This window comes from Boleophthalmus pectinirostris, unplaced genomic scaffold (genome assembly GCF_026225935.1).
Source record: "Boleophthalmus pectinirostris isolate CB_2022bp ecotype Guang Dong unplaced genomic scaffold, ASM2622593v1 HiC_scaffold_21, whole genome shotgun sequence".
NCBI lineage: Eukaryota > Metazoa > Chordata > Actinopteri > Gobiiformes > Gobiidae > Boleophthalmus > Boleophthalmus pectinirostris.
The window spans coordinates 32,774,753-32,787,537 of record NW_026571175.1 but is presented as its reverse complement, the minus strand read 5'-3'; the positions used below and the strand labels follow the sequence as shown (position 1 = coordinate 32,787,537).

General features: G+C 40.8%; 1 protein-coding gene across 1 annotated transcript in view; it reads right to left on the bottom strand.

Moving 5' to 3' along the window:
- bzw2 (basic leucine zipper and W2 domains 2) overlaps window positions 1-7,064 on the bottom strand; it is a 15,713-nt gene extending 8,649 nt beyond the window's left edge. The window contains 3 exon segments of the mRNA XM_055157541.1: window positions 700-876; window positions 2,474-2,544; window positions 7,017-7,064. Coding sequence (XP_055013516.1) covers window positions 700-876; window positions 2,474-2,537 — 241 coding nt within the window. The 5' untranslated portion in view covers window positions 2,538-2,544; window positions 7,017-7,064.
- Window positions 7,065-12,785: the final 5,721 nt, after the last annotated feature.

Sequence of the window (12,785 nt, the reverse complement as noted above, 5' to 3'; positions counted from 1 at the left end):
CGGGCTACAGGGGTGGAGTTTGAAGTGTGGATACTTGTAAGAGCAATCACACTGTTCCGCAAATGTTTTGAAGATATTTTTATTTATATGAAGTTATACTACACAATGTAATAAGATTTAAATGGGTTCAAAAAAAACTGAATAATGCAAAGTCAGTGTCAACAAACTTCTTTACAGGGTTCTGGGCCTTGAGGAAGGGACTTAAAAAGAATTGTGGACTTATTGTGCATTGGGTTGCATATACATATATGTATGTATATACCTAAACAAACAGTACATCTCTGCACACTCCCTGCTACTCACTTTTTTGGCAACGCCGCCTTGCCTAACCAATTTTCTGTGGAAAACACTGATTACTTATTGTTTTTCCTTGATTAAAACTTGAGTACCGTATTTTTCGGACTATGAGGCGCACCTAAAACCCCTTCATTTTTCACAATAAATGCCATAAGCACCAAAGCGCTGGACCATGATACCTGCAGATCCCTATAGCTGACAATGTGGAGCTGACAAATCCGATGGGTATCACTGATTGAAACGGTTGTTATGTTATTTGAGAGGGAAATGTTTAACAGCAGAACTCAGATCACCTCCAGCAAAATCAGTTCTTTATGGTCAGATTGCATTAAAACACAGCTCAGATTAAAGTCGAACTTGAGTAACAGAGTTTCAGACAGAGCAGTGCCTCCGGAGACGTACCGAGCATGCTCCCTGCGATGAGGATGTCGAAGAGCGTGTCTGCATATCTCCTGTAGTCCACTCGAGATCCTGTCACGTCTAAGAACTTGGACACGGCCTCCAGGTCCCGGCCGCACTCGTTCAGACCCGCAACAATCGTATCTCTGAACACTGTGGGCTCGAACTTCTCCTTTTCATCTGCAACACAACGACACAACACAGAGGTACAAATGAACAAGAGGCAATAGTTTTGTACAGCTGTTGTGCTGTAGGATAATGCTGTCAAGATGTTTTGTGTACATGCATTCAACCATTCGACCAAATACACATTTTTACATAAAGATAATGATATTTAAATGAATTAATAAAGTGAGAGTAGATTTGTAATTAGTCACTCGTGCATTTGACTCTTTCATTGCCAGCATTATTTTTGTAGAAGCAACCTTTAGCCTACCAAAGTGACCAGACGTCCCTATTTACTTGGGACAGTCCCAGTTCTGAGCCCTGTGCCCCCTGTCCCAGCAGATTTATCCAAAACATGTGATTTGTCCCAGTTTTATACAAGAAATATCCCAGGTGTCCCAATTTTTGACCAATTTGATCCCTGTCAACAGTAAAGGGAGGCATATATTATCATTTGTTTAGATAAAATACAAAAAAGCTGCTTAAAAATGACCAAAACACAAAGAAAATCTGACTATACTGACTCATGTTAGTCATGAATGGGCCGAGTGCAGAACAATTTTCCTTAATTACACACTCGTTTCACAATTTCATTATTACCAACCAACGCCAAAACAGGGATGTCCTATTTTTTTATTTTGAAAATCTGATCACCCTAGCCTATCAGTGCTTTTACTTATTAAAAAAAACCTTTGCAATCTATACAAAATGTGTATTCCAAAACAAAGGACAAAGTACATCTGCTGAACATGGACAGAGCTGCCCTCATGCAAAAATAATGTGAATATTTTGAAGTATGACATTATTGATATTTTGACCCTTATCGAGTCAATGATGCAATAAAGTTTTACATTATTGCTACTGTCTCTGTTAAATAAACTAATAAATAAACTTATGTGTTTCTTTGCTGTAAATACACAACAAAAATCTTGAATCTTCCACACCTCGACTGTAGTCACTTGTGGTTAACCTGCAAGCAACCCCATGACTAGAGATGTGCAAAAATATTTAAATATTGATATATATTGTATCGTTTAATGTGATGATACAGTATCGATATCGTGGGCTGCTGTATCAATATATCACCAAGAGTATTTTTAAGTATATTTTGCTAAATAATTTTGTTACAGCTACAGTTTTGTTGCTTGTTCCGAGAAAGGAAACTCATTTATGTGACACATTTGACATTTTCACAGTTTTGATGCTTAAAATATTTGTGTTTCATATGAACTTTGCACAAGAAGTGGTTTAACAAAGACTTTTAATGTCGTAGCCATGATTTAACCTTTATTTTTTATTGAAATGATTTGAAATGTATCGTATCAAATCAGAAGCTTACTGTGTTGAGATGTGTATCGTATCGGCAACTTCTTAATGATACTCAGCTCTACCATGACACTCATCAATGCACTTTTTCTCTGCTTAATTTGTCTTCACATTCCAGACGAAACCTTCCTCTGCCTTATGTCAACTGCAGCAGCAAAACCTCCTCCTCATCAATTATTCTCTACGCTCAAGTTATCCATTCCATCAAACATTTTTCACATCTCACTAAAGAGTCTGTTAAAGTGTCTAGTTGGTGTTTGTGAGTGTTTTCTGTAACTCTACTCACCCCTTTTCCTGGTCTTGAACCTCTGGCCTGTGAGCACTGGCTTCTGCTGCTTACCGGTATTCATACAAGTCCTGAACAAGACAGACCGTTATCACCGTTCAGTCCAATTTACTTTATTTATACAGCACATTTCATAAACAAACAGATCCCAAAAAGCTGCACAAATACATAATAACAACAATAATAATATCATGATGAAACAAATGCTCAGATTTAATCATACCAGCCTTAAAACAATAAAACCGGTAAATTAAAATAAGAGCAAAAACCATAGAATAGCAATAAATAAAGAAAACCAATAAAATAAATAAAAGACATGACTTAAAGGTTGTATGGAGGATTTTTTTTTGTTTCAAATTGTCAATGATAGATTATAGAGATGCAGTAGCCTTGTAATTATGATGACCAAAAAAAAGAGAATAAAAATTCATCAACTCTGGACGTGGTGGGGCTAAACATTTGCCAATAGATAACGACACTGCCTCGTTATCTGTGAGCTGACAGGCTGTCAATCAATCTCCCTACGTTTCTAGTGTAACTGACTTGCCTGCGCCGCCGGTACGTGGTTTACGTACGACTGTCACGCAGTCCACAGACGCAAGACGCACAGACGCTGTTTACTCCACCAACGCAACAGTTCTTAGCGGCTTTTTTTGACCTATATCTTCCTCGCAGTTCGCACAAAGTTTGTTGCAATGGCGACAAGAATCCAGGAGCAGTTCGCCGCAAAAGAAAGTCCGTTTTTGAGGTCGCTGAAAGAAGAAGACAAGGGGAAAAGCAGCGAAGCCAAACTAAGGTGATTCTTGTAGATTCATTCCAGCGATGGCGCGACTGAAGCAGACGCAGGGTCTAAAGACTGAAGCACTGGTCCACAAATTACTCCTGGACAGGAAACTTCTGCTTATTATGAAAACGTACTTTATTTCCAAGAGCTGAGACAAACGTTTTTCAGGACACGAAAGCGATATCCTATGTCTGAAAACGTAATTTTCAAGGCAAAGAAAGAGTCCGCTTGCTGCTGCGTGTTGTAGCTAGTTCATTCGCACTGAATCTCCGCACAACCTTCTCTGCACCCCTTTCCTGCTCCTGTCCCCGCTGCCCGATCCACTCTTCCCCCTGCTCCTCACTTCTCCGGGCACGGAATCTCCGCGCACCGCTCCCTCTCCTCTCTCTCTCCTCTGCTCCCTGCTCCCTGTCCCTGCTCCTCACTTCTCGTCCGCGCACGAAATGTCCGCACACCCGCTCCCCCCGCTCCTCACTTCTCCGTCTTGTCTAACCAACACTGTAGTTAGTTGTTTACAAGTCATGTGCAGCACCGGCTGTAAACAAACCTGTTTCTGGCGTAAGGAGGAGGCGGGAGGAGGTGTTTCTACGTAGGAGCTGTGGGGGAGGGGGGTGGTTTCACGCATGCGCAACATTTGAAAAAGGACAAACAGTCGCTGGATTTCTCGTTCCTTGGAAAATCCTCTATACAACCTTTAAGACGAGACTTAAAGCTCTCCACTGTGGGGGCTGTTGGGAGTAAATCTGGAGAAGGTCCGAGATGTAACGTGGGGTCTGTCCATTCAAAGCATTAAAAACAAACAATAAAATCTTAAGATCAATTCTGAAATCAACAGGAAGCCGGTGTAAAGACGCTAAAATCGGCGTAATGTCCTCTCTTCTTTTAGTTCCTGTTAAACGTTGTGACGCAGAGTTTTGGACGAACTGTAGTCGGTAAAGTGCGTTTTGTGAGAAGCCGGAATAAAGTGCGTTACAGTCGTCCAGGCGTGATGAAATAAAAGCGTGCATGACTTGGTCTAAAAGTTTAAGAGATAAAAAAGGTTTGACATAAAAGCCGCAAATGAAAAAACTTAATTTTAAAACCACATTGATCATTTTTGAGGTGGGATCTGCTGCTGTTTTTACCTTTTGTAGGTAAAAAAAAAAGAGAAAAATCCCGCACACCGTCTTACTTGCGAATTGTGAGATTTATTAGGACAAACTGTGCAATGTTTCGGCACTAGGCCTTCGTTGCTGTTTACCTGACAAAAGCCTCGTGCCAAAACATTGCACAGTTTTCAAGTAAGACGGTGTGTGGGATTTTTCTCTATGTTCTTGTGCTGTTCCCTCTCCTCCGACGCACCGTTGTCAAGTAATTGATGTGTGAAGTTCTCATTCTTTTATATCGCTGACCTATATCTGTGAAAAGCGCTATATAAACAAACTTTACTCACTTATTTACATCACGCACGCCGTTTTTATTCTAACATGTAGAAATGAGACAAACGCAAACTGCTTGATTCGAGTAACCTGGCTCACACGAGATCTGTGAATCACTCTGAATTCTGAGTTCTACATAATTATCTGTAAACGGCTGCAGGTGAAAGTGATCGAGAAAAGGCAGAACATTAGGGTGACCAAACGTCCGTTTTTCCCCGAACATGTCCGTATTTTGCGTCCTGTCCTGGGGGTCTGGGTTTTTTTTTTTTAATAAAATGATGCAAATGTCCGGGTTTTCAGTACCGTTCATTGGGGGCATTAAACTGAGCGTCTCTCGTAGCGTCTGTGACTCAAAAGGAGCGAGACACAAACAGTCGGTAAGTCTGCAACATACCGAAGCACAAATGCGCATTAACAACGACTTGTACAAGAAAGTCTCCGTTTTCCATCCTGGTCGGGACAAGTGGGAGGCCACATGCACAGGTTGCGAAGCGAGATTACAGTGTCCCTCATTTACCGCGGGGGTTACGTTCTAAAAATAACCCGCGATAGGTGAAATCTGCAAAGTCAACTTTATATTTTACAATTATTATATCTGTTTTAAGGCTGTAAAACCTCAGCACAAACTTTATACACTTTTCTCAGACAGGACAGGTGCAACCCTTTTTATTTCCTTTTTTAAACTTATTGCTGCTGTCGTCATGTTATTTTCCTCGTTCTTTATGTAACGAACTGAAGATTCATTTATTCCATAATGGAGCCCGACAGAGCAGAGTCCTGCACAGCTCCATTTTTGGAGACCCTCAGTACAACACCGCACCCGCGCAGTACAGGACCGCACCTGCCCGTTAACTAGAGATTATATCAAACTTTTGCGCTGCTACGACATGGACTGAACCAAGAACAAACCAGGACTAACCCAGGACTGATTCCAGGACTGAAGAGGAGAACTAATCCACTACTGAACTAGGACTAAAACAGGACTAAACCAGAACTGAAACAGGACTAAACCAGAACTGAAACAGGACTCACCGTCAGGACGGGCTTGGAGGTGACCGCAGGAGAAAGGACCGGCTCAGCTCCGCACCTCACAGAGGTAAACGCAGCAATTGCCCGATCGCGCTTTGTGGACAAACTGCTCAGTGTTTTCTCTCTTAAGTAGAAGATTAGTCCTGGTTTAGACCTGGTTTAGTCCTGACTCACCCGTGGTGAAGGTGAATCCCCCCCAAGGTGTCTGGGTTTTCACAAATGGAAATATGGTCACCCTAAGAACATCATGGTGAATATTTGAATCTGACTGGTCGAATTGTCAAAAGAGCAGAAGAACAAAAAAAAAATCAAAGTATTGTTAAATCTAGTTGAGAGAAAAGCACAAATGCACAAACCGCTTCCCTCTTCACATTTTTCACAAACTAAATTAAGAATGTCCATCAGCGTCGCCATGTTTGTTTTGGTTCTTTTGGGAGCTTCACCTTTCACCCAAACCACAAAACCGCTCCGTGATTGGTCCAGAGTCCGACCCAGCGATGGACAGAGCCTGATCACGACAACGGGACCTGACCCGGGACCAGGAGGAGTCTTGAGAATTTGTCACGAGTATTCATTGTGCGCAAGTTTATAAAAGCAGTTTGACAATTTGCATCAGTCAAACGTGTAAAACAACATGATTTCACGTCCTGTTTTGAAGTTGTTTTTGGAAACTTTAGTGCATTAGAAAAGTTATAAAGTTTTAGACGAGGTTAAACTGGTTTGACAAGAGGCTTCGCTTGAAAACTAAAGAATTCATAGCCCAAGAAATTTGAACATTTGATGCCTCAGATTGAGTTTTTTCTGATCTATGTTATAATATAGATTTTTCCTCATCACAAACAGACCTGGAGTTGTGTTTTGTTTTGTTTCATCACACGTTTAACGCACAAACCCTGCACGTTTAGGCTGATCTCTTTGTCTCTTTGTGAAACACTTTGTTCCAACCTTGTGATGTGGTCATTCAGGAAGTGCTCCACTGTGTTTTTAAACTCCATAAACCTTCATTAGAACCATTTGGATAATTTCAGCCCTTAGATTTGCCAATTTCTTCTGAACTAAAGGTAAAAGGAGCTGTTATCTTGAAAATAGGAACTGAGCATTTTGAGCTTTGGAGATGTAGAGAAGTAATAAAGAGTTACTCAAACATGTGTGAATGAAATAAATGCAACTCCAGGTCTGTTTTTGAGGAGGTAACAGCATTAAAACACGACTTAAAGCTCACAAGAGTCAGTTTTGTGTAATCTATAGAACATTTAAGCATCGTCCTGGCTGAAATTAAAGTAAATAATAAATAATTATAATCTTTTCTTACCAGGGATGGGGTCTTGGAGCTGCCTGTGAATGAGTTGCACAGATTTGGTGGCTGTGACCCTCGCGTTCTGCTCTATAAATGAACGCTGGACTCTCCGCCTGCCCCCGGGACCCGGCTCCGGTTACACACAGCGATTCTCAGGCCCATTCACACACATGGTCACGTATAACCATGTCAAACAGGCTGTGGTTTCAGGGATTACTACACTTTCTAATCCCGCTTGTCTGGACTCCTGCGTCATTGTACACCTGCGTTATTAAAGGGGCTGGAGCTGAGTTTAATGTGTTCGTAACGTCAAGTGGTGTTCGGAAAAGCTGATAAATGAGAACAAAAATCAGACTAAATTCTAATCGATTTATTTTACAGCTTTTCTCAGGTAATAATAAACACAAAAACTACTGACAGAGTGACCTTTTTCATCCAGTCAGGCACACTGGTAAAAAAAAATCATGGGAACCCAACTGCTCCAGACACTTGACGCTCTTCTGTCATGGTGCATTTTCTAGAGAGACAAAAAAGGAAATAGCAGAAATTTGAGATCTCTAAGAAAACAACCGGCTGACACTTGTTTCTGTCATGAGGCAATCACGGCGACCGAAAGGACTAAGTGGGCGGGACTAAAACATGTTCCTGACTCATGATTGGTCAAGGTATTTTCGGCAGTAGATATAATCATAGAACTTCATGTAAGATGTGGTGAGTTAGAAGAGTTTAATTAGACACATTGGAACATTTCACACGTATCAATGTCGTCTCCACAAAGAGGTTGCACAGTTTAAAAAAACTTGTGGAAACTGAACTGCAAACCTTCAAGTTATTGTCAGACGTACACTGTGAAATATTTTCAATGGTTTCTGTTTTGGTAATTGAGTATTTGTGCTCCCGTTGTTTGTTTCTTGTTTCTTTTGTGCATATGCAGTCTGGTACGCGAGCCCTGGAGCAGAGAGCGCTGGACGGAGGCTGGGCGTCGGATCACTCTAGGATTGACCAGTCAACCTTCTGCCCCCACCAATCCGCAGATGCCACCTGTGGGGTGCAGAGTATAAAAAGGACAATTTGGGGAGACTGGACGCCTGCGTGCTGGTTGTTTCTTTCTTGTTGTCACATTTTTCGTTAAGATGCCGGCAGATGCCTTTGTTAATTGATTTTGTTTGAGAAACCTTGTTTGTTAGTAGTACAACTTTAGTTAGGTTCTTTTTTGCATTGTACTTAGTTAGGGTTCTATAGTTACCTCCGCCAAAAGGTTATGTTTTTGCCGGCATTTGTTTGTTTGTCTGTTTGTTTGTTAGCAACATAACTCAAAAAGTTATGGACCGATTTTGATGACATTTTCAGGATTTGTTGGAAATGTGAAAAGGAAGAACTGATTTCATTTTGGGGGTGATTCGGAAGAAATCCTGGATTCTGGATCACTTTGAAATTTTTGTTAACATTGTGGTAAATGGGGCCAAAAATTTTGTTTCTCAATATCTCGGTTAATTATTGACCAAACCCCATGAAATTTGACTCAGGGATGGACAATGGGATCCTCTTTCATATTCCAAATTGAAAGATACGAGACAAATATTTATGGAAAACACAATTAATATGAGGGGGACTGTAGTCCTTGGCGGAGGTCTGCGCTCTCTGACTGCTTTTCTGGTTAGTAATTAATTTTCGTTTAAAGCCCTTTTATTTCACCACATTCTATTCTTGTTTTGTTTTTTTCTCCCTACACTGTAAATCAATATATCCACAATTTTTAGTTTAACCTTTAACATCTTGTTTTTTTTTATTGTTACTTCCCTTCTCTTGTAGCAAAGGGAACATAACAGTTTCACTCAGCCCCAGCTCAAACTGCATGACCAAATCACAGGGTTTAAATGTTCACAGCTCGTGTCTTGGAACGACTTCAACAGTACGAAACCCTCATGAGAGGTGACCGGGTTTCAAACAGGTTTGATATTCTTGCGACCTACAATTGCAGATTAATTGCCGAGGTATTAATCGGTTCTTGTTACCCCATGTTTACTGCACGAAGCACGACACACGATTAAGTAAAAGAAATAAAATCGGCTCAAAAAGGGTCAAAAATCCCATAACGTACTCAAGGTTTTAGAGGATGAATATTATAACCAAGTGATCTACAGCTCAAAAGATCAAATGGTAAACAATGGAGCAAAAATAGTGTTTTATGGAGCTCAATGTGGAACCAACATAGAATTATTTTTCACAACGGGACCAATCTCACACTAGTTTAAAATCCAGCTCCAGCACCTTTTAAAGGTTGTATAGAGGATTTTTTTAAGGGAAGAGAAATACAGCGACAGTTTTTTTTACAAATGTTGTGCATGCGTGACACCACCTTCATCCTCCACAGTTCCCTCAGTAGAAACACCTCCTCCTGCCTCTTTACTCTAAAAATCACGTTTTTTTTTTTACAGCCAGTGCGCGTTCAGAATTACTGTTGAAATGACCTGTCTAGAAATAATTTAGCAACCGACGCGTCAGTCCGCTTCACTCGCGCAATCGCTGGAAGGAATCTCCAAGAATCACCTCGGTTTGTCTTTGCTCCTTTTCCCCTTCTCTTCTTCTTTCAGCGACCTCAAAAACTGACTTTCTTTTGCGGCGAACTGGTCGTGGATTCTCGTCCGCCATCACAACAAACTTTGTGAGGAAGTGACAGTTTGAAAAAGCCTCTAAGAACCGCTGCATAAACCACGTGATCCCTGCATCCCGACGAGTCAATTACACTAGAAACGTAGGGAGTTTGATTGATGACCTGACAGCCAATAGGTAAAGAGGCAGCCTCGTTTTCTATTGGCTGATGTTTATCTGGCCTCAACACGTCCACAGTTGATAAATTTTCATTCTTTTTTTTTTTGGTCATCATAATCAGAAGGCTGCTGTATCTCTGTAATGGTATTTTAAACTTTCATTGACAATTTGAAACAAAAAAAAAATCCTCCATACAACCTTTAATGTTTAAAGGCAATTATTTTTAATGGCAGGTTGAATGAGAGATTGAGAGGTGGAAACTATTCGCGCAAATAATAACTGACCCCAGCGCTTTGGGACATCAGAGAGAACTCAACCTGTGTCTGTAATCTGCTGAGTTTACATTCACGCTGTATCAAGTCTGTCCATCTGCACGCTGTCTCAAACGACAAACAAATAAACGAATAAACATACAGTGAGCAATAAAAACATACAGTGATATCAATTTGGATTTGCAAAACAAGCGAGAGCACACGTACACACTCTGTACACTGAGCATGTATGTGTGTATCAGCCATCGCAGGTTTAAAATAGACTTTCCATTATTTAGTTCTGGGAAGTCCACTCAAGCGCTCAGCCCAGTTATTCACATCTGTGCGTTTTATAAATAGGCTGAGAGACTTATAATTAGAAATGTAATGTAGCGTAAGGATTTCTCTGTGGTTGTAACTTGTATTTTATTCCAGGCTGCAAATCTCGCTGTGTTCGCACCTAGTCTGTGTGTGTATACCGTTTACTGTTGTTGTGTCTCTGGGCAAGACACTTAACACACAATACCCACTCCAGTGTGGCGCGTCCAGCATTAACACTGACAAATGTGAGTGCGGCGCTGTGGCCACGCGGGTTTAACGAATGGATCAAGTTAAACCAGTTAAACGCTTCCAATCTCAGGAATTAGAGAGACCAGAAGATTGGAATCAGCAAACGGATAATGCTCAAAAAAAATGTCTTCACACAAAAAAAGTGATGAGAATGATGAAAATATTGACCATCAGCTGGTTCAGACTGGGAGGAAACCACACTGGGTAAAATAAATATACAGTGTGTGGATATGTTTTTATGTTTTTAAAATCATCAGACTTAAAATTTCATGATCTACTAACTTTAAAACAGCTCAAATTATGTTCAGGGCGTCTATCAACTCTCTTCCAACTATTTTAAACAATTTATTTTCAGATCAAAATGCTCATCATAACTACAAACTTAGAGGTAATAAGAAATTTTATCAGCCAAAATTTAGAACAACTTTAAAGTCAATGTGTATCTCATTGCGTGGAGTTAATCTTTGGAACAGATCATCAGAAGAACTAAAAGTGTGTAGGAGCCTGGTACAGTTTAAAAAGCTATTTAAAAGAGAAACAATGAAAAAAATACGTGGATGAGAGACAGTGATGCACAGAGCTGAGGTCAGGGGGAGGGAGGTGTAGGGTCACAGTGGGACCAGTGTGTGGATGAGTGTGTGAATCTTTGTTTTGTCTTGTCTTTTCATGTGTGATATACTAAGTTGAAGTGTTGTTCTGTCAAGTGTGAGAGGGGACTGGAAATATAAAAGCTCAAAATCATGGTTGTATCTGCATTTGTATTGTTATGTTGTTATGTGAATTGTATGTGCAGGTTTGAACGAACAAACAAACTAACTAACCAACGAACCAACTAATCAATGAAGGAACGAACCAAAAAACAAACCAACCAACCAAACAATGAACGAACAAAACAACCAACGAACCAACCAACCAACGAACCAACCAACCAAAGAACCAACCAATGAACCAACCAATGAAACAACCAACCAACCAACGAACCAACCAACCAAAGAACCAACCAACCAACCAACCAACCAACCAAAGAACCAACCAACGAACCAACCAACCAACGAAACAACCAACTAACCAACCAACCAACCAAGGAATGAACAAACCAACGAACCAACGACCCAACCAACCAACCAAAGAATCAACCAACGAACCAACCAATGAAACAACCAACCAACGAACCAACCAACCAACGAAACAACCAACTAACCAACCAACCAACCAAGCAATGAACAAACCAACGAACCAACGACCCAACCAACCAACCAACGAACCAACCAACGAACCATCCAACCAACGAACCAACCAACCAACGAACCAACCAATGAAACAACCAACCAACCAACCAACGAACCAACCAACCAACTAACGAACCAACCAACCAACTAACGAACCAACCAACCAACGAACCAACCAACCAACCAACCAACCAACGAACCAACCAATGAAACAACCAACCAACCAACGAACCAACCAACCAACCAAAGAACCAACCAACCAACCAACCAACCAATGAAACAACCAACCAACCAACGAACCAACCAACCAACCAACGAAACAACCAACTAATCAACCAACCAAACAACCAACCAAGGAATGAACAAACCAACGAACCAACGACCCAACCAACCAACCAACCAACCAAAGAATCAACCAACGAACCAACCAATGAAACAACCAACCAACGAACCAACCAACCAACCAACCAACCAACCAAGGAATGAACAAACCAACGAACCAACAACCCAACCAACCAACGAACCAACCAACCAACCAACGAACCAACCAATGAACCAACCAACCAAAGAACCAACCAACCAACCAACGAACCAACCAACCAACCAACCAACCAACGAACCAACCAACCAACCAAGGAATGAACAAACCAACGAACCAACGACCCAACCAACCAATGAACCAACCAACTAACCAACGAACAAACCAACCAACGAACCAACCAACCAAAGAACCAACCAACCAACGAACCAACCAACGAACAAACCAACCAACCAACGAACCAACAAACCAACTAAATAACTAAATAACTATCCAACCAACTATGTTTTTAGTCTGAGAAAGAGTTGCCCATCAACAGACTGAAAAATGAACTGCAAAAGATACAGATGTCTCAAAATAACTTTATTTGAAAGATATTTTTTTTTTATAAAAATAATAATAATGCTGTACACTTCCACTTGTA